Source organism: Crocuta crocuta, unplaced genomic scaffold, assembly GCF_008692635.1.
Source record: "Crocuta crocuta isolate KB4526 unplaced genomic scaffold, BGI_CrCroc_1.0 scaffold197, whole genome shotgun sequence".
NCBI lineage: Eukaryota > Metazoa > Chordata > Mammalia > Carnivora > Hyaenidae > Crocuta > Crocuta crocuta.
Window position 1 is genome coordinate 11,022,435 of NW_027532002.1, and position 27,543 is coordinate 11,049,977.

General features: G+C 41.8%; 1 protein-coding gene across 4 annotated transcripts in view; it reads left to right on the forward strand.

The window, feature by feature from the left end:
• Nucleotides 1-27,543, forward strand: part of OSBPL3 (oxysterol binding protein like 3) — a 191,881-nt gene that overhangs the window by 116,726 nt on the left and 47,612 nt on the right. For 3 of the 4 annotated variants that reach the window (XR_013337885.1, XM_077775315.1, XM_077775314.1), the window contains exons 3-12: nucleotides 2,522-2,638; nucleotides 2,819-2,872; nucleotides 3,822-3,935; nucleotides 7,004-7,171; nucleotides 7,729-7,852; nucleotides 10,015-10,118; nucleotides 10,309-10,401; nucleotides 11,671-11,827; nucleotides 22,600-22,730; nucleotides 25,980-26,087. Coding sequence is in view for 3 of the 4 variants with exons in the window: in XM_077775315.1 (XP_077631441.1) it covers nucleotides 2,522-2,638; nucleotides 2,819-2,872; nucleotides 3,822-3,935; nucleotides 7,004-7,171; nucleotides 7,729-7,852; nucleotides 10,015-10,118; nucleotides 10,309-10,401; nucleotides 11,671-11,827; nucleotides 22,600-22,730; nucleotides 25,980-26,087 (1,170 nt within the window). In the remaining variant the exon portion in view is untranslated. The remainder of the gene's footprint in view (nucleotides 1-2,521; nucleotides 2,639-2,818; nucleotides 2,873-3,821; nucleotides 3,936-7,003; nucleotides 7,172-7,728; nucleotides 7,853-10,014; nucleotides 10,119-10,308; nucleotides 10,402-11,670; nucleotides 11,828-22,599; nucleotides 22,731-25,979; nucleotides 26,088-27,543) is intronic. The other variant, XM_077775316.1, reaches the window with a different exon arrangement.

A 27,543-nucleotide genomic window follows, 5' to 3' on the forward strand; every position in this document is an offset into this window, starting at 1 on the left:
TCAGACATTGTGAAGAAATCATAAGTGAACCAGACATTTGACACCCTCGAGGTCTGTTGTTTAATAGGGATGATAAAATCTCATGTATCATAAATAAGTGCTGAACCATTGGAAGCGTAAGATGGAATGCTGATGGAGTTTCTAGGATGAAATACTACTCTCCTTTGAAGAAGGCCTCCCAGAGGAGGTAGAATTTTTAGCTTAACCTTAAAATTCATTAAAATTTTGACAGGTAAGTAACTTTAAATTTTGAGGAATGGCTTTTTAAGCTGAAATACATGTGAACAGAATGTGTGTGTGTGTGTGTGTGTGTGTGTGCACGTGTGCGTGCACACGTGTGGGCATGTGGCTTCTCATCACTTAATAATATGCATTCTCCACTTATTGTCTGGATATAAATAAGTGACTTTGAATAATTGGGAATGCTATGACAAAATCTCATTTGACATTGCTACCTGTCTGAAAAGTCCTCGAACCTAAGAACTAAAGATAAGCTTTCCTTTTTTCCATTGAAGAATTCCCTTTTACAACTCCACATCTTGGGATACCACTACCACATTTCAAAAGTCTGGAATGTACCTTTTTAACTATATTCACAGTAACGTGCAATCAGGTATAAGGCAGATCTGCCAGGATTGTTATATATAAAGAGTTCACTGGCTAAAGTAGAGAAGTGTTCCTGTTATTAGGTGTTTCTCATGTACTGAACTTGACAACACGGGAACTGAGCCAGAGCACCCAGGACCCCTGTGGTTTCCATGCCTTCCCATTAGACAGCTCTCTGGGACTTTGCTCCCCGGTGCTGGTCCAGACTTACCGTCCCATCCCCTAATCTCTCTGGCTTCCACCTGTGACCCTTGACTGCAGTCTGGAGATTTGACTAATAGCAAGTTAGTCAACATGAAATCTTGGCCAAAAGAACAGGTTTGTTTCTTGAAGAGATATTTGCACCCCACGTCCATTACAGCTTTATTCACAATAGCCAAAGCAAGGAAACAACCTAAGCGTCCATCAGTGGATGTATGGATTTAAAAAAGTGTTACACAAACAGGAGGGGAATATCATTCAGCCATTGAAAAAAGGAAAACCTGCCTTTTGTAAAAACATGAGTGGACACTGAGGGCATTATGCTAAGTGAAATAAATCAGAGAAAGACAAGTACTGTGTGTTGTCACTTATATGCAGAATCTAAGAAAGTTGAACTCATGGAAAGAGAGAGTAGAATGGTATCTCTTGGGGGTGGGAAGGGGTGGGACTGGGGAAATGCTAATCAAATGGCACAAACTCCTGGCCCTAAGATGAATAAGTTCTGGGAGATCTAATGTACAGCATGGTGACTATAATTAACGATGAATATTATATACTCTAAAGTTAAGAAATTAGACCTGGAATGTTATCCACCNTTACCTTGTATACTTTTGGCTTATGTATGTTACAGGCCAATAATAGCTGAGAAAAGCTGGGTTTGGGGAAGGACATGTTTGTCGAAACTTAATTTTCTTGTGTTGGAACGTTTCTCTCTGATCTGGATGATAATTACTGATGGTAGAGGTGTATACATTTATCAGGTTGTACTGTTAAGATTTGTACATTTCATGTATACTAATCTGTTAGTAAAATCAAAATCCATTATCTCAGCCTCTAAAGTATTGCCAGTTTTGGTCTATCTCCTGGGTAATTTTGCAACGATTTGTGTGTTTTTAAGCATTTAAAAATAAATTTTCAGAATCTTTAGTGTTTTTCTTTTGTATTCCCCTTTAAATTCTTTTTCAATTAGTTGATACTGCCTACATAGCCAACAACAGAAGATTAGTTGTAATAATTGTAATTAATTGTAATTAAATTGTACCTCTTCAAAATTACAAACCGCTCACTACAGCAAAAATTGCCCTCCCCTCAGAAGTTTTTGAAACAAAAGAAGGGTGTGGAGGACAACATTTCTAGGGAAAAAAGGATGAAAGTACTTGTTTCAAAAGCAACTCTTTGATGCTTCAGGATTTCCAATATTAGATATCTGGAGTTTGAGGAGATTAACTTGCAACTGAATCATTTCAACCAAACTGTCATGTTTACCAACTTGCATTCAGTCTCATACATTTCAGCCAGTTCTTAAGCCAGTTTTTCCATATACCCACCTGATGTATGTAGCTTCTGGTTCAAATTCAGACTGAAGTCTAGTGGCAAGTAAACAGTAACTGTGTGATGATGTCAAAGGGAACAAAAATAGAATTTACAGTAAAAGCTTTACCGTTAGCTCTGTCCAAGCACCAAAAGAGAAAGAAATATTCCCTTCTAGGAGAGAGCTTTTGAAAAAAAAAAAAAATCAAATTTGATGCCATTAAATTATAGCATTAATCCATGAAGTCCAGGACCTGAATGAAAATTAAATTTTAACTTCTTCTCCCCAACGAGCTCAGCCACGCTCACCATCTTGGATGGATTTCCCACTAGGATGAAGTGCTTCTGAACATGGTTATTTTTAAAGGTAGCCATTTAAGCATAAACTATTTTATTGTAACAGGACAGCTGGGAAGTGGTAGAAGGGCTGAGAGGAGAGATGAGTTACACCCAGGAGCCACCCATTCAGAAAGGATTTTTGCTGAAAAAGAGGAAGTGGCCTTTGAAAGGCTGGCACAAGGTAAGACACTGACCTTGACCTTACCTTTATTTGCTCTCACATTGCCCTAGTCAGTACTTAGACGGTGTACCTAGTCAATTCTTAGGCACTTGTATTTAATTTGAAGTTGAAAATTGGCACCCAAGGGAGGATGGATGTTTAAATGAAATGTCTTAGTGCATTATACTTTCTTCCCCACAGAGATTTTTCTATCTGGACAAAGGAATCTTGAAATATGCCAAGAGCCAAACTGATGTAAGTCTTCTTATTAATCAAATATGTTATCAAAGGACTCTGAAGGGCTAATTGTCATCAGCCCATGGGTGAAATTTTACACATTTGGGGATTGCCTTTCTCTGAACTGGAAACCATAGAGGGTGATTGTCCTTTCACATAGACCAGAGGTGCCTGGTCCACTGTCCTAGCCCTGGGTTTTGCGTGGGCTCAGTTTACCTACCGAGTGAAAGTGGAGGGCTCCTCTCTCAACACCTTACTGGGCATCCAGGGGTCTCTTCTGGTCTTAGGTTTGGGCTGAGAGGTCCTCTGGGTGGGAAAAGACATATTCCCAGTGAGTCACTCCCACTCTTACAGTGACCAACGGGCTTTGTTGGAGAAGACCCTTGATGAAGGTGATATGAAGTCCCCTGTTGTTAACACTAGGCAGACAGCCCCCGAAGGCTGGAATGACTGTTAGTCCTGCCCCTTGTGTGGGTCCTTCTCTCACCCAGCACTTTCCTCTTCTTTCTCACTTCCCTTAACTCCTGGAGTTCTCATCTTGTAGGGTTGCTTGTAGAAAACTTGGCATAATACCTCACCCACAGTGGCCTGTCTTGGCTTCCTGCCTTTACTCCTCTTTTTAAATCACTTCCAAATGAATTTAGATACTAGAAACTAATTCTGTGGAGGGCAGTACAGTTAACAGGTGAATTCATTGCTGTGGGAGTCAGTCCACGGGACTCACTTTCTTGCTTCCTCACTCACTGGCTGTGCAAGCCACTCGTTACTTAACCCCTTAAGACTAAAACAGATTATGCATGTGCAGCACTTAATTCAGTACTGGTTCACTCCAGATGCTTAGGAAGTCATAGTTACTATATTTATATTACTGGATGTTCAAAGTGAGGCTAGAGGAAAGGGGCATCAGGGATGTTACTATTGTCTTTAACACCATGAACCTCAAGTGGCCCTTTCCGCGCCTCTGCAGGTAGAGAGAGAGAAGCTTCATGGCTGCATCGACGTTGGGCTCTCGGTGATGTCTGTGAAGAAGTCATCAAAATGCATAGATCTGGATACCGAGGAGCACATCTACCATCTGAAGGTGAGATTGCTTCCCAGATGCTATCTCTTACCACACAGTTTCTTTGTGCTGCAAAGGGTTAGTCCGTTATGGTACCACTGGTGATGCCATTTCAGTATTTCAAAAGATCCAACCAACATGTAGAAGACCTTCACTGTGAAAGTATTTCGAACAGATGCTGTTGATCTTAAATGGGACAGTTCTTCATTGTGCAGGACTCTCTCTCACACTGCTAAAGGTTTAGCATCTTTGTCCTCCATCCCCTTGGTATACCCCCCCACATACATACCACGATTGTGACAACAGTCAATAATAAAAAAATCTTCATGTTTCCAAGTAACCCCTCCTTCCTCCAGATTTTACCTACTTTAGTGAAGAACCATTTACCATAGGTTTATGTATGTTCCCTGAAATACCATATTTAATATTTAGTCTTACCACTTCAGCTCATTAAAATTCTCATACTACAATGAATGTGAGGAACTTTTCTCCTACTAAAGTCCAGGCCTCCAAGTAGTACTTCTGAAAGCTGTTTAACTCCCACCTTCTGCCCTTTCCCTGCAGCTGGTGTAGATGGTTCTAAGCATGATACAAGAGCTTCTGAACCAGATCTGGACCTGGCTACTTACTAGCTGTTGGCCTTTGGCATCTTTTTAATCCTTGAAAGTCTCCATTTCCTCACCACCCTTCCCCAAAATGGGAATTATTATAGTGCCCGTGTACAAAAGGCTGCATGTAGGAAACTTGGCATAATGCCCAGCCTTCAGTAAGCTCAATAGGTTTAGTACTTGTGTATAATTATTAGGTGGTACCCAAATGTTGGGAATTAATTGAGAGGATATTAAGACTATTTTCTACTTGGGCAAATTATTTGGAATGTTGAGAATTAGAGCTGGGGGCTGGAAAAATGAAAGCATGAGATGATGAGCTCCACATCTTAAGATGCCCAATACTCTCCCCATAGCATATATGTGGTACTTATGCCAGCATGTGTATAACACATACAGGTGCCTGAGAGACTGCATAGGATGGTCAAAGCCATACTGTTTCCTTCCCTAAGCCCCTAGTTCATTGTATAATGGAGGGTTTCTCACCCTTGACACTACTGACATAATGGGGTGGAGAATGCTTTGCTTTGGGTCCTTTCCTGTGTATTATAGGATGTTGAGGGGCATCCCTGGCCTCTACCCACTAGACGTTGGTAACAAGCCCCCTTCAATTATAACAGCCAAAAAATGTCTCCCGTTGCCAAATGTTCCTTGGTTGAGAATGACTGAAAAAAAAAATTCAAGGAAGAATATTCCATCCACCCCTCGTTCCAAAGGTCATTCTCCTCTAGAATATTATCAGTTTCTCCACATACTTCCAGTGACTCTTGGTACTGTTCTTGACACGGACGGGATATAAGAGGTTTTTGTTCATCCACTTATTCTAGTTAACAGAAGTAATTATTAATTCCTAATTTTTAAAGAACCAGAGCGCCTTAAAATAATATTGAATACTGACATCGTGATAAACACAAGTTTAATATTTCTCTGTGTTGATTCACTTTCGGTTCTGTTTGTATTTCTTGTTCATTCGTTTGAACATCAGTGTGGGTATGTGTGGTCACTGAGGGTCCTCCCTAAAAGCCTCAGAGTCTCAGAGTGTTTAAATGGCAACCATCGAGTCCCAGTCTCTTATTTTTATAGATGAGGAATCTGGGCAGCAGAGAGGTTAAGTGGTTGCCACCCACATTCTTATAACTATTTGTGGGGTTGGAACAGAACCCTGGACAGTTACTTAATAAAGTACCTTTATTCTTCTACCTCATTTAACCAATAAAAAATGAGTCAAGATGCATACTTTGGGCGCCGACTTTTAAGGGCCTCTGAGAGCAGATCAGTGCAAAGGATGACAGAAGCTTCCTGTAACATTACTGCTATAACCACATCTTGGAAATGAAATACATTTTGGGAACATAATTTATGAGGAGACAAATAGAATTAAGTCTGTTTGTATTACTTTTTCCTGTAAATGATCTATTCGTAGCACCTGGAGGGGTTTTAAAGCTTATATGTACTTCTAATCAACACAAAAAACCTAAGAGCCGACCTAACGTTTCCAAAATGAGTGATGGCTGCTGACATTTATTTCCACATCCTTGCTCTCAGCAGTGGCATCAGTAAAGATTTTAACAGACTGACCTGGATTTTTCTTTTTGGACGTTAACCTACCATGCATCCTTTTGGGTAATTTTTAAGTTGCCCCTTCATGAGTCTGTTCTCATATATAGATATTTATGGTTTTTCATTTTGAAAATATTAATATACCCTTATGCACACAAAACATTAGCTATTAAGAAATATCTGCTGTGTAGGTGCTTGTTATGTCCTTTTTAGTACTTTTACGAAATACTTTCTAATAAAAGTTGCTAGTTATAAACATCATTCTTTGTGGAAATTAAACTTTGATAGATGCTCATTTATGGAGAAATGGCTAAATGTTTGTGTAGGTGTATTTGAAACATCTTGGAAGTCACCAATAATACTTTTACAGATTTCTTTTTCTATTTCTGGGGCCAGAAGAAATGTGTTTTCAAATAACCTTCACATTCCTGAGCAATGTATTCTTTGTCAGAGAAGATTAACAAGGTTAAATATTTTAGGGAGGAATTTACAAATTTGTTCCAGTTCAGAGAAGATTGATCTGAAAAGTCTGAATTTTAAAAGAGTTTAAAAAGAAACAGGGTGCTAATGTCTTCAGTAAGAAAGAATGGAGGAGTGGGGATAAGTGAACTTGGAGATGCTTTAAGAGACAGATAAATATGAATTCCAGTTTATTTGTTTCACATAAGTGGTAATGTTTCGCTTTCTTAATAATACCTTAACAATTGGACCCTTTCATTGAAAGCCTAAGTGAAAGTTTTGACCATTTTTATTCTCCATTTCCTCCTCAAGCTTGTTCCCAAAGGCCACATGAACTAAGTCAATAAGTTGTTATTTCTACATGTGCCAACATGAAAAGAGAGGGTGTCTCGATTTGATGAATAATTGCTCCTTTCAGTGAGTGACACTCTTGTTTCCCTCTTTGAATTTAATATCATTCAGGTAAAGTCAGAAGAAATGTTTGATGAGTGGGTATCTAAACTCCGCCACCACAGAATGTATCGTCAGAATGAAATTGCCATGTTTCCACACGAGGTTAATCACTATTTCCAAGGATCCACAGTCACAGACTCTGCATCCAGTGTCTTAGACTCCATTTCAAGTAGGAAGGTAATAATTCACCAATAATGAATTTAAAAGAAGGGGGTGGCTTTGTGTGAGGGTGTCCCAAACGGGAGGCTCTGACTAAAGGAAGAAATGCTTGTGGGAGGAATCTGTTTGCCCAATTGGTCAAACCCCAGGGCCCCAGGAGTATCTGTTATCATTGGGACAGTAACTAAAGAATAGCACATGAGGAAGAATTTAATAGCCCTGATTCCTTCAGCTTTCCCTTGACCGGTTTGACTTTGGTTTTCTTATCTGGTTGTAAAATGCAGTAAGTGTGTTTATAGCCATACAGGATGACATTTCCCAACATTTCTATCATTTTGTCATGATTATCATTTGACAGAAGAAACTAAGGACCCCAGTCCAAGGCACAAGAGTGTGGTTTGGCCAGGCTGAGGTGACAGCCAGAGGTTAGGGTGGAGTGCTTTGTGGAAGATTCTTCCCCGTTACAAGCAGATGGCTTCCATTAGCCACTAGCTCACTTTGTTGTCCTTTACCCTAGAGTGTTCCCACTGGGCTCTGTTTTCATTTATAATGTGTTTTTGTCATCTGTGCAACAGCGTAGCAGTATATCCAAGCAGAATTCGATTCAGACTGGAAGCAATTTATCATTTTCTTGTGGCGGTGAGACGCGAGTTCCATTCTGGTTGCAGTCTTCAGAGGACATGGAAAAATGCTCGAAAGGTAAAATTATTTGAAACCTCTGCTTCTTTCAGTCACAGCTCATAGATTGGACTTGGTTAGTACCTCAGATGAGTCTCCCCATCACTGGTCTACATGTCTTCTCAGAGGCTGCTTATAAAGTTTGCACTGGTGATGAATTTGACCTCCTCACCTGGGTGTGCGTGCACACAGGTTGCTTTTCATGTTCTTTAAGCACTCAGATCGGATTTCCATGTGGACCTACTAGATCATAGTCTCCAAGGGTGAGGTCTGCACAGCTCTCTATGTCTTTTAAGTGCCAAAAATGACTCTCGTGTACATCTAAGATTGGAAGTCACTTCTAAAGGAGAGTGGGTGAACCAGATGGAGATCCCCACAAAATAGGACTTCTCTACCTGGCTACCCTCTAGGATCACCAAGAGAGCTTTTTTTTTTTTAATTATTTATTTATTTTGAGAGAGACTCGGAAGGGGCAGGTTGTGCAGAGAGAGGGAGGGAGAGAATCCCAAGCAGGCTCCACACTGTTAGCACAGAGCCCAGTGCAGGGCTCGAACTCCTGAACCATGAGATCATGGCCTGAGCCAAAACTAAGAGTCGACACTTAACTGACTGAGCCACCCAGGTGCTCCAAGAGAGCTTTTAAAATGCAATACCCACTATTCACAAGAATCTCTTTAAATTGGCCTGGAGTGTGGTCTTGTTTCCACTGATTTTCTCAAGTTTCCCAAGTGACTCTGATAAAGAGTCAGGATTAAGAACTCTTCCATAAGGAAGCTCAGTGGTCTCATTCCTAATTAGCTAAGAACTACCCAGGGAACTAAAAAAACCCAAAACAAGTCACCAGTGGGATTGGGGATGTTCTGATGTAATTATCTGAGATGGAACCTACAGATAGATAGTTTTTAAAAATTTCCCCAGTTGATTTTAAAGCAGAGTCATAGTTGAGTGAGAACCACTGTGAGAGAAATATACCAGGTGGTGACCTTGAAATTGCATTTTCTCCTCTTAAATGCAGATATTGTCACACCTGAAGCCATATGGGTTCTGCCCCCTCACTCAAGAGCTTTGTGAACTGACATTTTGGCACAGCTAGTCCTTTTTTTAAAAAATTTAAAAAAATGTTTGTTTATTTTTGAGAGAGAGAGAGAGAGAGAGAGAGACAAAGTGTGAATGGGCAAAGGGCAGAGAAAGGAGACACAGAATCCAAAACAGGCTCCAGGTTCCGAGCTGTCAGCACAGAGCCTGACCTGAGGCTTGAACCCACAAACCGTGAGATCATGACCTGAGCCGAAGCCAGATGCTTAACTGACTGAGCCACCCAGGCACCCCTACAGCTAGTCCCTGAAGTGCCCTCTGGATGGGCAGCATTGGCGTGGCCTGCAATCTTATTTGAAATGCAAATTCTCAGGCTCAACCCAGATAGACTGCATCAGGAATGGGGGGGGCGGTTCTCAATGATCTATGGTTTAACAAGTTCTCCAGTTGATTCTGATGATAACAAACTTTGAAAGCCACTCTCTTAAGACATTTGGACTTTGATTTCTCAATGGAAAAGGCCACCATCGTCCAGTGAGCAGCCAATTAAGCACTATCTTTGGAGTTAGTGACTGAGGAACTGGTATGAGAACTTAGGTTAGGTCTTGTCAGGTCAACCTGCAGAAGATCGCCAGGGCCTCATGTGGGTCCCTGATCCACAGTTATCCTTAGAGACCAATACAACCTTCATTTTGTTTCATTCACTTAGCCTGTCTGAAGTCCTTATCGGAAGATGACGCACTACTCGAAATAATGCTGATAATTATGCTAGCTGATGTATTTAGTGTTCACAGCGTGCTAGCAATCTACGGGCATGCTGCATATGTCAACCATACAGCATATGAAAGCAGGTGTGTAATTATCTCTGTTTCCCAGATGAGGAAACTGAGGCACAGAGATGTTATGGAATTCGCCCAAGATTCACAGTTCATTAAACGTTCAAACAGAAGCAGCCTGGTTCTCCAAATCTGTGACCTTAACCGTGACAGCGTACTGCCCCTTCTGTAAAAAAAAGGAAATGACATTTCCAGTCCATACAGATGCAAATCAAATAGTATAGGTGAATTCAGAAAGTAGCTGGAACTAGCATAGCGAAACCTGGATGCCAGGATAAGAGCTATGAAGCTTCCTCTTGCTCTTCTCCCCAGACCTGGCACACTGTCACGCCTACCTGGTGGAAATGAGCCAGCTCCTACAAAGTATGGACGTCCTGCATCGGACCTATTCGGCACCAGCTATCAACGCCATCCAGGTCAGTCAGATCCCTCTTCTGTTTGCTTTCTGGTGTTTTCCCGCTTTCCTCTCTCCTCCCCCAGCCTCGCACTGACAGTAGGACATTATCTGGCCGGTCGCTTCAGCCGCATTCAAGGGGATGGAGGTGGTGACTTTGCCTTGCAGTTTTCCCTTACTTTCTGTGCTCTCTTTCCTGTTTTGAAACAAAGGGTGGAGCTTTTGAAAGTCCTAAAAAGGAAAAAAGATCACACAGGAGGTGGCGGTCCAGAGCTATCGGCAAAGATGCTAAAGGAACACTGCAGGTAACCATGGCTTCCCCGCTCTCCACACCACGTGCTGGGGGCTACTTGGACTCCAGTGGGAGATTAGACTAGTGGGCTTTCTATAGTGGTTCTCATAAATACCCTGTGCAGGGGGAAATTCAGTCACTCGGGTTTTCTGGACACTGGAATAAGCATGTAGTAGAATTGGCTAAGGGGGAAATGGCATGAGGTTGGAGGGGCTGCAGCCATTTCTAGGACTTTGGTTTCCCTTTTACTGTGCTTGGCCTGCCTGCCCTCTTCCCTCCTTGCGTGTGTGCTCTGACCCAGCTATCTGCCAGTCCGTGGAGAACTCATCCGTTTGAGCCCACTGGCTGCAGTGTCTGGAAACGGACACTGTGCAGACTCTCTTTTGCCTCTTGTTGCCAACCTCCCAAACCCCCATCAGAGTTTCACTGTGTGACGCTAGCCACCTACTTTCCCAGTGCACAGCCAGGCCAGAGGCTAGGATTTGCAGCACAGCCATTGCGTATTAAACTGGGACGTTGTCAGGGTCAAATAAATCAGGAACTTCATGGGTAAGTCACCTGCTATTCTCTTATACACTCTTTTTTTTTTTTAATGTTTTATTTATTTCTAGGAGAGAGAGAGAGAGACAGCGTGAGCAGGGGAGGGTCAGAGAGAGAGGGAGTCACAGACTGAAACAGGCTCCAGGCTCTGAGCTGGCAGTCAGCACAGAGCCCGACGCGGGGCCCGAACCCACAGAACCGCGAGATCATGACCTAAGCGAAAGTCAGACGCTTAACCGACTAAGCCACCCAGGCGCCCCTCTTATACACTCTTTAGTTGCACCTGATGGATTGTAACTTAAGAACTTTTGAAGAGTGTACAAGCATGTGAGAAGTTGCTTTTGTAGAAGCACCAGATGCAAATTAAAGAAACATTTTTAAACCCATGTGCTATTAACAACATAGAGACTGGGTGATTATTGCCAGGAGGAAGGAATTGAGTATAAATGAGAAAGAGCCTGGCAGCTTCAGCTTGTCATTTTCAATCTAGAGCTTTAATGTGTCTATCATCTCCAAAAGAACATGTGATTTCTCATCCGTTTTTATTTTGCAAGAAGCCAGAGCAAGTTGCTGGAGAAAGTCCTTTCCTGGGTTTTCATTTATTTTTCTTTTAAGTTAAGACTCAACAGAAAGATGTACCTATAAAATGTTCTTTTCCCACCACTTTCTAATCTTAGGAACAAGTCAATATTCTAATCCATTTGTATCTGAAAAGAAATGTCTCCCTTTGGTGTCACTTTAGGTCCCTAAACCTTTTCCTGGCCCCATAAGACTACATTCCTCCAACCCTAATCTGTCAACAATAGATTTTGGGGAGGAGAAAAATTATTCCGATGGCTCCGAAACCTCATCAGAGTTTTCTAAAATGCAAGAAGAACTGTGTCATATTGCTCAGAAAGGTAAATGAATTTTCTTTTCTTCCTAATGTGCTTGATGAAAATGTTAGGTGCATGTCTGGATGTGCAGTGTCCTTGGAGAGGGGATTTTGGTTCATTTTCTCCTCTATTAGGATTTGGGGAAATCTAATTTTTATTTTATTTCCCTGGTACTGGGGAATGTATTGACAAGAAGTTTCTTTTTAAGCCCTTAGGGGAGATAGTGAGAGTATTAGGTATTCTTTAAAAGCTGATCAGTTCCCATGCTGCTGATGGGGCTATAAATTGGTGCTTTTCCAGAGAGCAGTATGACATTATGCTTCAAGTTGCCTATCCAGCAATTCCACTTTGAAGTATTCATTCATAGGAATTAATTTAAAATTCATCCAAATAGAGGTACCTATTGTAGCATTGCTAATCATATCAAAGATTAGAAATAGATGTTCAACATCATTAGCCATTAGGGAAATGCAAATTAAAGCCTGGACAAGATATTACCATACCCCGATTACAGCTCCCAAACAGTACAGTACCAAATGCTTGTGAGAACCCAGAGAAACTAGATCTCTCATATATTGCTGGAGGCAATGAGAGATAGGGCAGCCACTCTGGACAATGGCTTTATATAAAACTAAGCATGCACTTACCATATAACGCAACATTCACAGTCCTGGGCATTTGTCCCAGAGCAACGTAAACTTAAGTCCACACAAAAGCCTACACACAAATGTTCTGAGCAGGTTTATTTGTATTTGCCAAAGATTGGAACAACGCGAATGTCCTTCGACAGGTGCATGATTAAACAAACTATGGGATGTCCACACCGTAGGATACAGCTCAACAGTAAAAACTAACAGATTCTGATGTGCATAGTTACTTGGATGGATCTCAAGGACATTATGATGAGTGAAAGTGGCCAGGTTCAAAAGGTTACATAGTGTATGCTTCCACTTACTAATACTTTTGAAGGGATAAAATGGTAGAGCTGGAGAGAGATTAGTGGTTGCCAGGGCTTAGGGAGAGGGAGGAGGGAAAGGGGGGAAAAGGAGGGGTGTGATTGTGAAGGGGAAGCAGGAGGGAACTTGGTGGTAATGGGAAGTTCTGTATCCTAATTGTGGTGGTGGTTCCATGAATCCACACAGGTGATAAAATTGCCTTGACCTATATTTACACACATGAGAGCATGTAAAACTGGTGATGGCTGAGTGAGAGCCATAGATTATGCCCATGTCAGTGCTCCTGGTTGTGATATTGTAGCATAGTCATGTAAGATGTTACCCCTGTGGGAACTGGATACAGGGCACCCCCAACTTCCCTGTACTACTTTTGCAACTTCCTGTAAATCTATAATGATTTCAACATAGAAAGTTTTTTTTTTAATTACAAATAACCTAAATGTCCAACAATAGGGAAATTGCATTTTTAAATGTAATAATATGGTAGAAGACTCAACAGCCACAATAATAAAAATAGGAACCTTGTATCGAGCACATAGCTGTTAGTCAGGTATTTGTTAAGCACTACATGCACTGTTTGATTTAATTCTAGCAGCGTCCTGTGGAGCAGATGTTATTGTAATCTTTGTTGCACAGATAAGAAAGCTGAGCCTTCATGAAGCTGAGGAGCTTCCTGCATAAGATAGTCGTAGAAAGTAGCCAACCTGAGACTTGTATCCTACTCTGCCTGGCTCAGAGTCTATGCCCCTCACCTGCTGTCTCACCACCCTTAGGACCAGGGCTACTTTTATAGACATAGGAAGATGTTCATGACGTATCATTGGGTAAAAATACCATCTCAAAACAATATAGGTGTGATCCTATTTTTTCAGGAAAAAAAACCCTTTATAAATCTGGCATATATAGGCATACTAAAAAGTCTGGAAGGATCTACACCAGCATTTCAGTGATAGAGGCTAAAGTTATAGGTACTTACCATCTTTTTACTCCTTATCTTTTTTTTAAGTTTATTTATTTATTTATTTTGAGAGAGAGAGAGAGAGCACGCGCATGTGAGAGCTGGGGAGGATCAGAGAGAGGGAGAGAGAGTGAATCACAAGCAGACTCCACACTATCAGTATAAAGCCTGATGTGGGGCTCAAACCCACAAACTGTGTAATCATGACCTGAGCCGAAGTCAGGACCAACTGAGCCACCCAGACACCCTGCTGCTTATGTTTTTAAAAAAAATTGGTGTATTATTTTTTAAATGTTTATTTACTTATTTTGAGAGAGAGAGAGAGAGAGAGAGAGCATGAGCAGGGGTGGGGGAAGGTCAGAGAGAGAGAATCCCAAGCCGACTCCACACTGTCAGCACAGAGCCCGACACAGGGCACAGTCTCATGAACCGTGAGTGAGATCATGACCTGAGCCGGAATCAGCAGTCAGACTGCTTAACTGGCTGAGCCAGCCAGGTGCCCCAGTATATTATTTTTTAAAGGAGAAAATAGGTTTAAAAGTCTTAAATGGGGGGGGAGGGGCGTGTTTGAAGTGAGAGAAAAGAAGATACTAGCCCTGCCACCGCCTTCTCCCAGCCCCATGTTTTCTCCCATGACATCACTGACTCTTTCAGCTCTCTCTTTTCCTTTACCCCGCAAACATAAAGCATGTTGGTTATGAGGAAACCATTTCATGCCCTTTAAGCACCCTCCCCCCCCACCTCAAACTCCTGTCCTAGTTGCCATTAGAACTCTGTGAGGGTTTGCGATGCTGCTCTACAACCTCTCTTTGGAACGGGAAGAATTACTCGCTCCCACCCCTTCAAAGCTCTCACACAGGCTCTCGCAGGTTCTCTAGTATTAGAGGGTCAATTTAATTACATCATTGCGTTGTAGGCTTCGTGGGAGGAAATTCCTGCAAGAGAGTACATCCTTTTCATAACCCAAACTGTCTTTTTTACAACTGGGAAGAAAATGCCTCCCCGCAGAAGGGATCTCCTGAAGTTTATACACTGAAGAAGCTGCTTCCTCAGCAGAATGGAGAGAGGATGCCATATTGAGTCAATGCGCTGATCCTTTCCTCCTGCAGAGGGCTCGGCCTCGTAGAAAGTCTGTAATGGGCTTCAGCCAGCTGTTTGTCTTTCAAGCTTTGCTCAAAACAGCTGGCTGCAGAGCTGCCACATACCTAGGCTAGGTCAAGGCTTGTGCTCTGAGAGAAGGCCAGGTGCACTTATTCAACAACAGCCTTTGCCCCGTGGGCATACAGACTTGAATTCCACAGGGAGCCTAACAAGCTGTGTTTCATTGCTGTGGCTCTAAAGTACACTTGCACACACTGAAAAGATCGCTGGGAGTCCCTTTTACACAGGCTGGCCCTCAGAGGCCTTATGGAATAGAGATACTTCTCAGGTTTGCCCTCAGTCCTGTGAGCTGGCGTGCTTTCCCACTTCCATACATTCAAGCTCAAAGCATCTTGACCTTTCTTATTGTGGAGGCTCATTTTGTCACTGGTGGTTTTTGTTGCAGTTTCTTGACTGTATGACTAATCTATTGACTGTGATTGGGAGCAAGTAAACTAAACGCAAGAATTCCACTCTGATGTTGTAACATAGTCTATGTAACCTACTTTTTCTTTAATTTGTTAAATGCATCTGAAGTCTGTTTTGTAGATTAGATCAAAGGGTGGACAGCCAAGGTATACCCATCATAGTTGTAAAAGTCCATCTTATATATTATAAACTAAATTTGACTTTTTTAAAATATTTTTTTATTTATTTCTAGGAGAGAGAGAGAGAGAGAGACTGCGTGAGCAGGGGAGGGTCAGAGAGAGAGGGAGACACAGACTCTGAAATAGGCTCCAGGCTCTGAGCTGGCAGTCAGCATAGAGCCCGATGCGGGGCTCAAACCCACGAACCGCGAGATCATGACCTAAGCGAAAGTCCGATGCTCAACCGACTAAGCCACCCAGGCGCCCCAAACTAAATTTGACATTAATGGCATATCGTTGAAATAGTTTTAATTGGTTCATGTGTCTGGCTTTGTGCACATATTGACACACATATAAGCAAATAGAGAGCAAAATGTACTTAAAACTTAAACTAAAAACTTAAACTAAATTCATTAAGGAATTTACATTGCATATATTAACTTTTAACATTTCCCCAAATATATCTCATGGAACACTTTACCCATAAAGTGCTTTTAAAAGCAAAAGAATTCCAATATTAAAAATGTTTGGAAAACACTGCTGACTAGGGTCCTCTTTGAATTTACACAAGAATAGTACATATTAAAGGCACTGAGAAGTCCTGGAGCAAAGAAGTCTGTTAGCTTTGTTTAAGTAAGTGATTTTTCCTCCACTTCCCCAGTAGCTATTGACACCTGGGAACTAAAGTTCATGAGAAGCATAATGCAGGAAACACGGTAAATAATAAAAATTTTGGAGCTAATCCTCTGTACTGTCTGAGTCAGAAGACAGGCATTCATTCTAGGCCAGTGTGTTATGATCAGTTGTGGAATTCTTCTTTTTTTTTTTAATGTTTTATTTTTTCTGAGAGAGTGAGAGAGTGAGCATGATCAAGGGAGGGTCAGAGAGAGAGAGGGAGATACAGAATCCGAAGCAGACTCCAGGCTCTGAGCTAGCTGTCAGCACAGAGCCCAATGCAGAGCTCGAACCCACGAACTGTATGATCATGACCTGAGCCGAAGTTGGACGCTTAATCAACTGAGCCATCCAGGCGCCCCCAGTTGTGGAATTCTGATCTCCCCAGTTAACTTCTCTGGGCCTTGGTTGCCTCAGCCATTAAATGTCCTTCAGCAGTTCTCCTGACTTTTGGGTCTCAGATTCTGTAACTCTTTTCTATGATTGATTATTTTGTCCTGAATAGAAAGAATTCATGCTGTTGCTTATTGTTACAAGGTTTTATGAGACAGGGTTCTATTAGTAGCCAAAACAGAAATGACTGAATATGGGGAACAGTTTTAGGATAAGAAAGCAAGGGATAGGATGGGAGCAGGGTCAGGGTATAGAAGTAAACATTTCTGTTCTACTTTGGAAGAAAAAGGTTAGGTTTAATGATACTTCTGCAGCCTCCTGAAGATATTTTCAGTGAGGGAAATCCTCATTTACAAATGAAAAGGTCAAAAGTAGAACAAAATTTAACTGTATTGCATTATTTAGTGTTCTTTTGTTTGTGATTCCTTTCTTGTGCTGAGTTTTTAATTGTGGAAGGATCATCTTCTGAACTGTTTTGAGTTTATGGAAGCATCAGATACAAAGCCAAGCCTGTCACAGTGACATAGATTAAAAGCCAGAAGATATACAGAACCTAAAGAAAAGCCAGATCATTTCTCAAACATAATTTAGAATTCGGTATAAAAATCTGCTGATCAATTGTATTTATGTAAATTATCAGAAAGTAAGTAGGACCATTTAGTCAAATTACCTCCTGTATCTAAATGAAAGGACCATTTGGATAGAATATCAGATATCCTGTGAGGTTTGGAAATTAGAGGAAGCAGATTTCAGGAGATCAAGCCACCCAGATATTTTAGATATGTTATCATTTTAAAGGAAATTCATACAAATGTGCTTTTCATTAAAAAGAGAACAAAAAATTGGGTTGGGTGCTGTACGTTAGCATATTTTTTCACTGTTTCCTTTTTTTAAAATTTTTACTGTTTTATTTCTGAGAGAGAGAGAGATGGTGTGAGCAGGGGAGGGTCAGAGAGAGAAGGAGATACAGAATCTGAAACAGGCTCCAGGCTCTGAGATAGCTGTCAGCACAGAGCCCGATGTGGGGCTCGAACCCACGAACTGCGAGATCATGACCTGAGCCAAAGTCAGACGCTTAACCAACTGGGCCACCCAGGCGCCCCTCTCACTGTTTCCTTAAAGCACTCTTGAGATATGGGTGTTATCCACACATACTGATGTGGAAACTGAGGATTTGTCCAAAATCTAAATGTCACCGAAGAGGTAGGGGCAGGATGTCAGTTCACATTTGCCTTATTACAAAATGTCTTTCCTTCATACCACACTGCGTCCATAGAAGTGGTGTCTGTAGTATTCCTAACTGTCTTCCCCAAGACCTTATTCTTTTGTGATGCCGAGAAACTATTGGAAGAGGAGCATATTAAACAGTAGAGTTCAGGTAAATTAAGACTACAGGTGTCCTTCAGTACCACCTTTCACCATCCAAACGTGCTAAGTGTACTCTCACCATATAACTCAATAAAAGAATACCGTGGAAGCCTATAGAAACAGGAAAGGTAGTGGTCACCAAGAGTCAATAGTCTGAGGCTTATGGCGTTCCATTCTGTCAAAACTCAACCTTCATCCCACTCTCTTAGTACAGCGAGAGGGTCTGAGGAATGGCTAAAGGCAGTCTGGGAAAGATGTGTCAACAGAGATGCCAGAATTGCCTTTTGATATTTGAACATTGCACAAATGAAGAGGTGGTCCTGTTTGCCAAGGAGAAGACCCTCAGGGAAATTTTGACGTGGGATCTGGAGGACTTCCTTCCCCAAAACAGAGTCTAGGAGGAGAACAGACTGCTTGAAGAGACAGCAAATGCTCTGAGAAACATGGTCCAAAAGCCACTGGCAAGAAAGTATGGAGACGGGGAGGAAATGGCCATTCTCTATGGCAGGTGGCCTCCGTCATCTTTGGGGTTCTCCATAGCTCTGAGCATTGAAGACTTTCTGTGTGGTTTTGTTTGTTGTCAGATGCCTATAAATGTGATATACTTATTTGGATCTTTCTATATTTTTAAGTTTTTTATTCTTCTTTAGCATCATGTTAGAAATTAGTAAGAAAACATTCTGTCACAGAGAATATTCCTCACCTCTGGGATCCTGTGTCTTTAATGATTAATATAAATATCATCTCCTGTGAGCAGCCTCTAACAGTCCCTCCGTGTATGCTGGATCATTGGGCTGCTGTGAATGACCCTTTTAATGTCCTCTGAGTGGGCCTAACCAGTCATTTAAGAAATTCAGTATATGGCGGTCCGGTCTTCAAGCTCCTTTGTCAGGTGGTTTAGAAAGCGCTTCACACCTTAAATTTCAATATAGTGACTATCTGAGTTTCTTTCTGCTAATTTTATGCCCACTGCAGCCTCTGTCAGCTATCCATTTTGAGCCAAGCGATGTATATTCTGCCAGCTTTAAATGGAATGTTCTCATCAGGTTGAAAGCCTTGCTTTAAGGCAGGCCATCTGAAAGCCCGGGGAATTGATCTGGTAAAGTGGCAGCCAGCTGAGTGCCGTATTTACTTCATTTAAAGCAATTTACATGGCAGTAGGGGTGAAATGCTTCCTTTGTTAACTATGTAAAGTGACAGATGTTAACTAGACATATTGTGGTGACCATTTTGCAGTGGATATAGATATCAATCATTATGGTATACACCAACACTAATATAATGTTAATGTCAATTATACTTCAAATTTAAAAAGAGAAGAATTTAGGGGCGCCTGGGTGGCTTAGTCGGTTAAGCGTCCGACTTTCGCTTAGGTCATGATCTCGCATTTCGTGGGTTCGAGCCCTGCGTTGGGCTCTGTGCTGACTGCCAGCTCAGAGCCTGGAGCCTATTTCAGAGTCTGTGTCTCCTTCTCTCTCTGACCCTCCCCTGCTTACGCTGTCTCTCTCTCTCTCTCCTAGAAATAAATAAAAATATAAAAAAGTAAATAGAGAAGAATTTAATGTAATGATAAATTAAGGAAATGTACACCAAAAGACAAACCTCCCCCCCCCCCCCCCAAAAAAAAAAAACAAAAACCATGGGCTCCTGGGTGGTTCAGTCAGTTAAATACCCAACTCTTGGTTTCAACTCAGGTCATGATCTCATGGTTCATGTGTTCGAGCCCTGTGTTGGGCTCTGCACTGCATTGCGTGGAGCCTGCTTCAGATTCTCTTTCTCTCCCTCTCTGCCCCTTGCCCAGTTTTTTCAAAAGAAATAAATAAAGTAAATTTAAAAAAAAAAGACCAAAAAAACCCCATGACAATAAAAAGGTATTCCCCCAGGGGCCCTCTCAGAAGGGGGTGGGTACCTTCCAGAGTGGTGGGGAGTGGGGGTGGGGGCTTGCCTATCTACTAGGACATAAAATGCTGAGTTACTTGTGGGGTTCATTGCTCCCCAGCTGATGAGGATGGTCTTCTGCTGACCAGATGCTGGTCAGCCCCTCATTCATAGACCCTGTGCCTGCGTGCAGTTATTTATCAGTGCTGTCCTGGCAAGAGACCCAGATACTCTCCTAAAACTGCTGCCTGTATTTCAAGAGATTGCAGTCACCCCCGCTCGCCTCCATGCATTGCTTTTATCACCATAGTGATTATTATTGCAGCAACATTGATTATATATTCTATGCTATCCATTGGGTTAAGTGCTTTCGCTGCATTACCTTATTTAATCCCTATAACCATCTTATAAAGTAAACACTGTTATGACCCTTATTTACAAATGGGGAAACTGGGGTTCAGGAATCGGCATATGTTTGCCCAGAGTCATGCAGCGAATAAGTGATACAGCTGGGAAGAATCCAGGGCTGATTCAGAGCCCACACTGTTGGTTACTCGGTTGTGCTCCCCATTATTTTCCTCAATGGAATTGATTAAATCAAAGAGGTGAATGTGTTCCATAGATATTGTTAGGAACCTTTATGCCTATTTGCCTTTAATGTCTATTTACCCTGTCTTCCCTGGACAGAAGAGAAGACATGAATTGTACTAATAACCTAGGAAACTCTGTGTGTGTGTGTGTGTGTGTGTGTGTGTGTGTGTGTGTGTGTGTGTTTAAACAAATTGTTGGGATTCCTGGGTGGCTCAGTCAGTTAAGTGTCCGACTTTTGGCTCAGGTCATGATCTTACAATCCATGGGTTCCAGCCCTGTGTCGGGCTATGTGCTGACAGCTCAGAGCCTGGAGCCTGCTTCAGATTCTGGGTCTTCCTCTCTCCCCCTGATCACTTTCTGTCTCTGTCTCTCTCTCAAAATAAAATAAGGACATAAATTTTTTTTTTAATTGCTTATTTATACCATGGCTTTAACGAAGATGGTCTAAGTCCATCACTGAACACCACAGCCTCAGACAAGTTCAGCAACAACCTATAGGGAGGTACAGTTGTCCTTGGGGCTGTGAAATGAGGAAAGTAAGTCAATAATGCGTATTTAGTTTCTGTGATACTAAATAGGCCACTCTTGAATGACAGTGCCTCTAAAAATGCAACCCTGTGGAATTCAATAATATGCCAGGCCATCTGAGAAGACGTCTCTGTCTCTTCCTTGCTACCTTTCTAAAACAAAATATAGTAAAGGAGACGGGAAACATAATATTCAAATAGGGTATCCATGATCAATAATTTAAAAGGCAGTTCCACATCCCTAGAAGATAAATCAATGTGGTCAAAATTTGACAAATTTTTGGTCATATCTGTTAGTGGTTTTTAAAAACTTTAGTTCAGGCATCTAAGTGCCTAGAGGTGCTAAACCCTCCTGTCCCTGAGTGCTCCTTAAAGTGAACAGAGTGTCTGAATGCCAGATTTAGAGCTGGGAATTCTGGGTCAAGCAGTTGGAAGGCAGATAAGAAAGAGGTAGGTAATATCCTAAAATAATTTCAAATTTACAGACAAGTTGCAAGAATAATACAAAGAACTCCCATATATCCTTTACCCAAACTCATCATTGTTTAATATTTTGCCACATATATTTTATCTCTTTCTATACACATGCGCGTGCACACACACACACACACACACACACACACACCATATGTACGCATGCATGTATGTGTTTCTTCTTCTGAACCGAGTGAGAGTGAGAATCTTACATGATATCTTTCTGTATGCCTTTATTCCGTAGTGTGTATTTCCTAAGAATAGGGGTAGTCTGTTACTTAACCACAGTTTAGTTATGATATTTAGGAAATTTAATGTTGAAACAATACTTTTGTCTATTCTGTTTTCCACGTCCAGATGCTCTCAGGGGTCCCAATAATGCCCTTTAATGGTACTTTTCCCCTCCAGTACGAGATCTAGTCCATAAGGGTGTACTGCATTCATTGTCATGTGTCTTCCCTTGCATCTAGAAACAGTTCCTCAGCCTTTCTTTTTCTTTGGGGGAAACTGATACTTTTGGAGAATCAGGTCAATTTTTAAAAATAAGATGTTCCTCATTTTGGTGTTGTCTGTCCCTGGTTTGTGTACAACAAAAACGAAGGTGTATGTTTTTCAAGATAGTACACGCAGAGCCCATCTGAGCCTCACTGGTGATTACTTTTGGTCACCTGGTTCAGGTGCTGTCTAGTCCGTTAGCTGCATTGCCACCATTTCCCCCAATAAGCAATAAGCTTTGTTTTCAACTATTTGCAGTCTTGTGGGATACAAATGAAACAAATGATACAAATATAAATGTTGATCATTGAGAATCCAGAAGTGTCCCTTCAAGTGTCCAAATATCTCAGTAAGTCATAAATTCCTGGAATTTTACAGTGGATAGGGGGTTTGGAATGGACAGATGTGTATGATTTGAAATTTTTAAATAGAGTTTATTTTTCAGAGCAGTTTTAGGATCATAGCAAAATTGAGCAGAAAGTACCAAGTTCCCATATACCTNGTTAACAGTCGTGAACCTACAAGGAAACATCATTATCACCCAGAGTCCATAGTTTAAGTTCGAGTTCACACTTGCAGTTGTACATCCCAGATGTGTTCTTTAAAAGTCAATTCAGTGTCCATCTGCCGCACAATTCAGTTCACTATTCAGGACTGCTACTTTTCTAAGTTCTTTTATAAGAACAGTGTCTGTGTCTTGTTTTTAATGATGCCTCTTCCTTTATTCCTTTTTATAATGATTATATCTTTATAGTTTACTTCACTTTAAGGTCAGCTTTTAATACCATATCAACGGAGAGAGAGAAACTCAAGCAGCTGATGGAACAGGATGTCTCCTCCTCCCCTGCTGCCCAGGTCATTGGTCTGAAGCACGCCCTGTCATCCGTAAGTCACATGTCATGTGGCCAGGCTCAGGATTTTTTTTTTTTTTTTTTTTTGGTATTTTCCAACTCCATGGTTGTATTGAAAATTCACGAGAAAACCAACAAATTATCCCAATGATATTTTAACCTTTCATCAGATCTGCTAATTCTGAACACCAAAACTGAGCCTACATCAAATCTTAGTAGCTAGTGTTCCACTGAGCCTTAGATACTTTAAGTTTGGTTTCCTTCTATTTATCTTGATTTTTCTGTTTCTGTAAAGCCTTTGTTGTGTGTTTGTGTGAGTCTTACAGATGTTTGTCGGTTGATATAAAATCGGACAGTTTGGAGATTTCTTACGCTTAGGTTGACTTTGCAAATGACAGACAGCACAAGGGCAATTTGAAATTCACTTTTATGTTTTCTGCTGCACAGCACTGGTCCTGTTTACACTCTTTCAAAGTTCTTTGGAAGTTATTTGATTTGGTAGTATAAAACATTTCGCTTCTTTTTCCTGCACGGGCACAAAGAGATGAGTCCTATGGAATGTCAGATAATCATTATGTTTTCCTAACAGCAAAAATCACTGCCAAGCTTCAAATGTTTTTCATCAAGCCCTTCTGTTACTCACTGTCTCTGCTCTCTCCCCTTGATTCCACTTGGGCTCCATTCAAGCATGGTATCCTAGGATTCTACTTTGAATAGTGGACATTGTCTGGTTACTCACTCTGTATCTTTTGAAAAGCTAGAGAAAATTTAAAATTACATTCTTATTTGCTCCTGAGCTTTACTTGTGCTTTAGAATTCCTACTGTAAAGAGAAAGTGTGCACACGTGTAAAATTACCAAATGAAGCAATACTGAGCTTTTTATTTAGGGTCAGGTTGGGCAGATGGACTTTCATATCTTGTTTTCAGAAGCTAATTCAGGCTTTGAGAGAACTAGAAAAATCAATTCATCTTTTTGATTCCTCATGTTATTGAGAGAAGTAAAGTACTGATTTTGGTATGACGTTAATAGGCTATACATTAGCAGTAGTACATATTCTTGAAACAGGCATTAGGAATATTTAGCCAGTTGATGTTCTAAGTATGCTATCTTTGAAAGAAATTAAAAAAATAATAATAATGTGGGCTTAGCCTATGTAGAGAATCTCCTTGTCATCTACCCTGAGGAGCTCTGGGTTTTCTAAGGTCAGAAATAGAACACCCCCTTTTGGGTTGTAGTAGAGAGCCGTACTGGGTGCTACTCTGGTTTGAGAAAAGTAAGATGAATTCTCTTTTAAATTTATTTTTTAGTGCTAAAAAGCATTTCTTACTGTTCCCAGTAGTTTGCCTTTTAGTGCATTTAAAAGGTTCATTTGGGGGCACCTGGGTGGCTCAGTCAGTTAAGCATCCGACTTCGGCTCAGGTCATGATCTCACGGTTCGTGGGTTCGAGCCCCTCACCGAGCTCAGTGCTGACAGCTCAGAGCCTGGAGCCTGTTTCAGATTCTGTGTCTCCCTCTCTCTCACCTTCTCCTGCTCACACTGTCTGTCTGTCTGTCTCTCCCTCTCTCAGAAATAAATACAACATTTAAAATAAAAGGATTCCTTTGATGGACTCCCCAGAATCCCTTTCACTATATTGGTCTTCCTCCCTCCTGCCCTCGTCCCTTGGAGGTTCAGCCTCATCTTGTTAGTCTCCTTGTCTGGTAGAGGGCAGGGTATCCTAGGCCAAGGTTGTTACCTTTGCTAAGGAATTCATTCTCCCCCATGTTCAGGAATTTGGAAACTTAAGATATAACAAAATGATCCTTTCTGTCCTCTTTTTGGCTTGGATTCTGGATTAGATTTAAGACTTTTTTTAAAGTTTATTTTTGTATTTTGAGAGAGAGAGAGAGAGAGAGAGAGAGAGAGAGAGAATCCCAAACAGGCTTTGCACTGTCAGCACAGCGCCTGACACGGGACTCAAATTTACAAACCATGGGATCATGACCTGAGCCAACACCGAGAGTTGGGCACTTAATCAATTAAGCCACCCAGGTGCCCCAAGTCTTGTTTTTTTTAATAAAATTTTTAGTGTCATCCCAGAGTTATCAGAATGGACATGTTTGGGCTGCATGTGCCATCCTGGTGTTCTTCTGCCTGTGGTTTATGAAGGAAAAAGAAACTGCTACAGTAACATATTTTTTTCAGGCCATACTAAGATTCTAGCCACTGGTGTAGATTCTAGCCACTTACGCTTAGACACCAGCCGCATGTTGGTCAGAAAAAAAGGGACTACCCCATAGAGATTGTAACATGTGTTTGTGAAAATTAAGAACATTTACTCAGTATTTCCAAATAGCCCATCCATTCCTGGGTATTAAAACATAAAACCAGCCTCCTGTTTGAGACCCAGGCAGTAAGCCAGACAGTGCCGCGTCCTTTTATGGTCTCAGCAGGTAGATCCTGTGGGCACTAGCAGGAAACGACCTGAGATTCTTGGAGTAGAGCCTGGAAGACAAACAGACGGGCCAGATTTGTGTGCAAGCACCTCAGGAGCTGACTGCGGGAGTGTCTGGGGGTCACAATCAGGCACACTTGTCCCTTTCCAAAGACAGATCATTTGGAAACATCTCCCTCAACCTTCAAGCCAGTTCCTTCCCACTGGGAGGTTGGGACAGGGAATCAGACCTGCCTTGGGGTGGGTTTACCTGTGCTCACACCCCTCCCCCTGGTTCCTAGCCTTTATCCAGGTAAGTGAAAGTGCATTATTGTTGTTTTCAGTAAAATGTCCTAGTCATGAAAAATGAATAAAACAATCATCACCTGTATTGGAACATAGTAAAATTAATTTTCCTCAGAATACTGCTTTTAAGCAAACACGTCTTAAGATCCAGTAAAACTGGGGTGAAAATTAAATAACATTAAAAGATATCCTATCTAAAGGAGTGAGAGCGGCATCAGAAGCGTGGGATCATAGGGAGAGATCTGGGGAGGATGAGGGGCCATGAAACCCCTAGCCTTAGCAAGAGCTGAAGGTGTTGGTGATGTCCTTCTCCACCGAAAGGAAAACTTTGGTCAACCCCATCTTCCATCCCCAGGAGTGAGACTAGAGAAGGGACATCACTTCCAAAGTTTAGTATCTTTGATCTCTCTGGCACCTCTGAACCAGTATCCTGTGGGATAGCATTCAAGAAGAAAGTGCAGGAAGTGCCCTGCTCAAGGCTCCGTCTCACAGGGCCCACTGCTGTGCTTTTCTGGTACATCCCTTTATTAACAGAGCCCCACTATTTTTAACATGTTCCAGGCCCTAGCACAAAACACAGACCTTAAAGAACGCTTATGCAGAATCCATGCTGAGTCTCTGCTCCTCGACCCCCCCGCTGCTGCCAAGTCGGGTGACAGTCTGGCAGAGGTGGGTAAGGCTTCTCGTCTGGGACTGTTTCCACGACCGCCACCCCCTCACCTGACACCCTCTGTCTAGTCGCTCAGCCCCTGTTTCTCCCTTGGGAGTGGTGCTCACATCTCTGCCCACCTCCCGCAGCTGCTGCAGGGTTTGGGAGCCTCGGAAGGCTTTCTGGAATATGTGCCTACTGCATTGTTAAACCGCTTCCTCCCCACCCCACCCCAAGAAGTCTTCTTCCTTTTGTATTTCTTTACCCCATTTTCCTCCTAAGTATCACCTTTTATTAGGTTTTATTGGAATGGGGAAAGACAAACATTTTCTCCTGCTACTTCTGAAGAGACTTAATTATCTTTGCCCTGTGGTATCCTAATTCCCTGCCAGTATCCTTTGCTCCCTCCATGAGATCCTCTCTCCCCTTTCTTTGTGGCTTTCCCTTCTCCCTCTCCTGTGATTTTTTTTTTTTCTTTTAAAAAGCACAGCTGTACTTTTCTGAGGGGAAAAAATCTTGTATTACAATTGAAGTGTCTTGGTCAACTAATAGTATGTTTAAAATGTCTTTTCTCAAGACAGGATGTTTATCCAGAATGTTCTTTGAATGTGTTTGAAATGAGAAACTGCAGAAAAATATAAGTGGATGATTAAAAAAAATAAGTGAAAAAGGATAACCAGCCTTAAAACTGGTTTTAGCTATCATATGCCCGCCTCAGAATTGCTAAATTTTTTTATTAACAAATTTATTAGACTGAGCACATTTGAAATAAAAAGGGAGGAAGGAAATATACAAGGGGTGTGTGTGTGTGTGTGTGTGTGTGTGTGTGTGAGGGTGTGTGTACGTGAGTGTGTCTGTGTGTAGATTTATAAAAGGAGTTTCCAGTGTTGAGGCTTAATCCTTCTTTTTCCTTTTCCTGTCCTCAAAGAAAACAAGACCCCCGCACAGCACTTCACTCTGTGGGAAGCCATGTGTGCAGGCAGTGAGACTAGGGGTTGAAATCGGTCAGCACCAAGGGCAAGGCTGGGATATCCACAGTCACGTGGCCGCATGCCGAGGGGACCCTCTTTGCTGACAAGGGCCCTACCCTCTCTCTGCACAGGCTCCCAGGCCTGCCCCTGCTTCTGAGACGCGCGTCAGTGGTTAACCACGGCATTCCTCTACGTCCTTCCTCCCCACCAAGAGATCTTTTCAGTCATTTTAGCCAATACCTGAACTAAATCATCTTTAAAGCTGAGCACCTGAACATGACCTGGGGCGACCTTCATTTTAGGCCTGGGCAAAGAAAATGTGCTCACCAGGTGGGCTCTCTTTTGAATCTGCACAGTAGCTAAAGCAGGGCGCGGTTACCACGACTGGCCATCGTGGAGTGTAGTTTACTGCCAGGCACTGGCATTCTGTGGGGTTTCCTGCCTGTTGTGAGGCAGTGCTTTCCTTTTATTTTTATTTTAAAACATTTCTTAAATATTTGTTTAT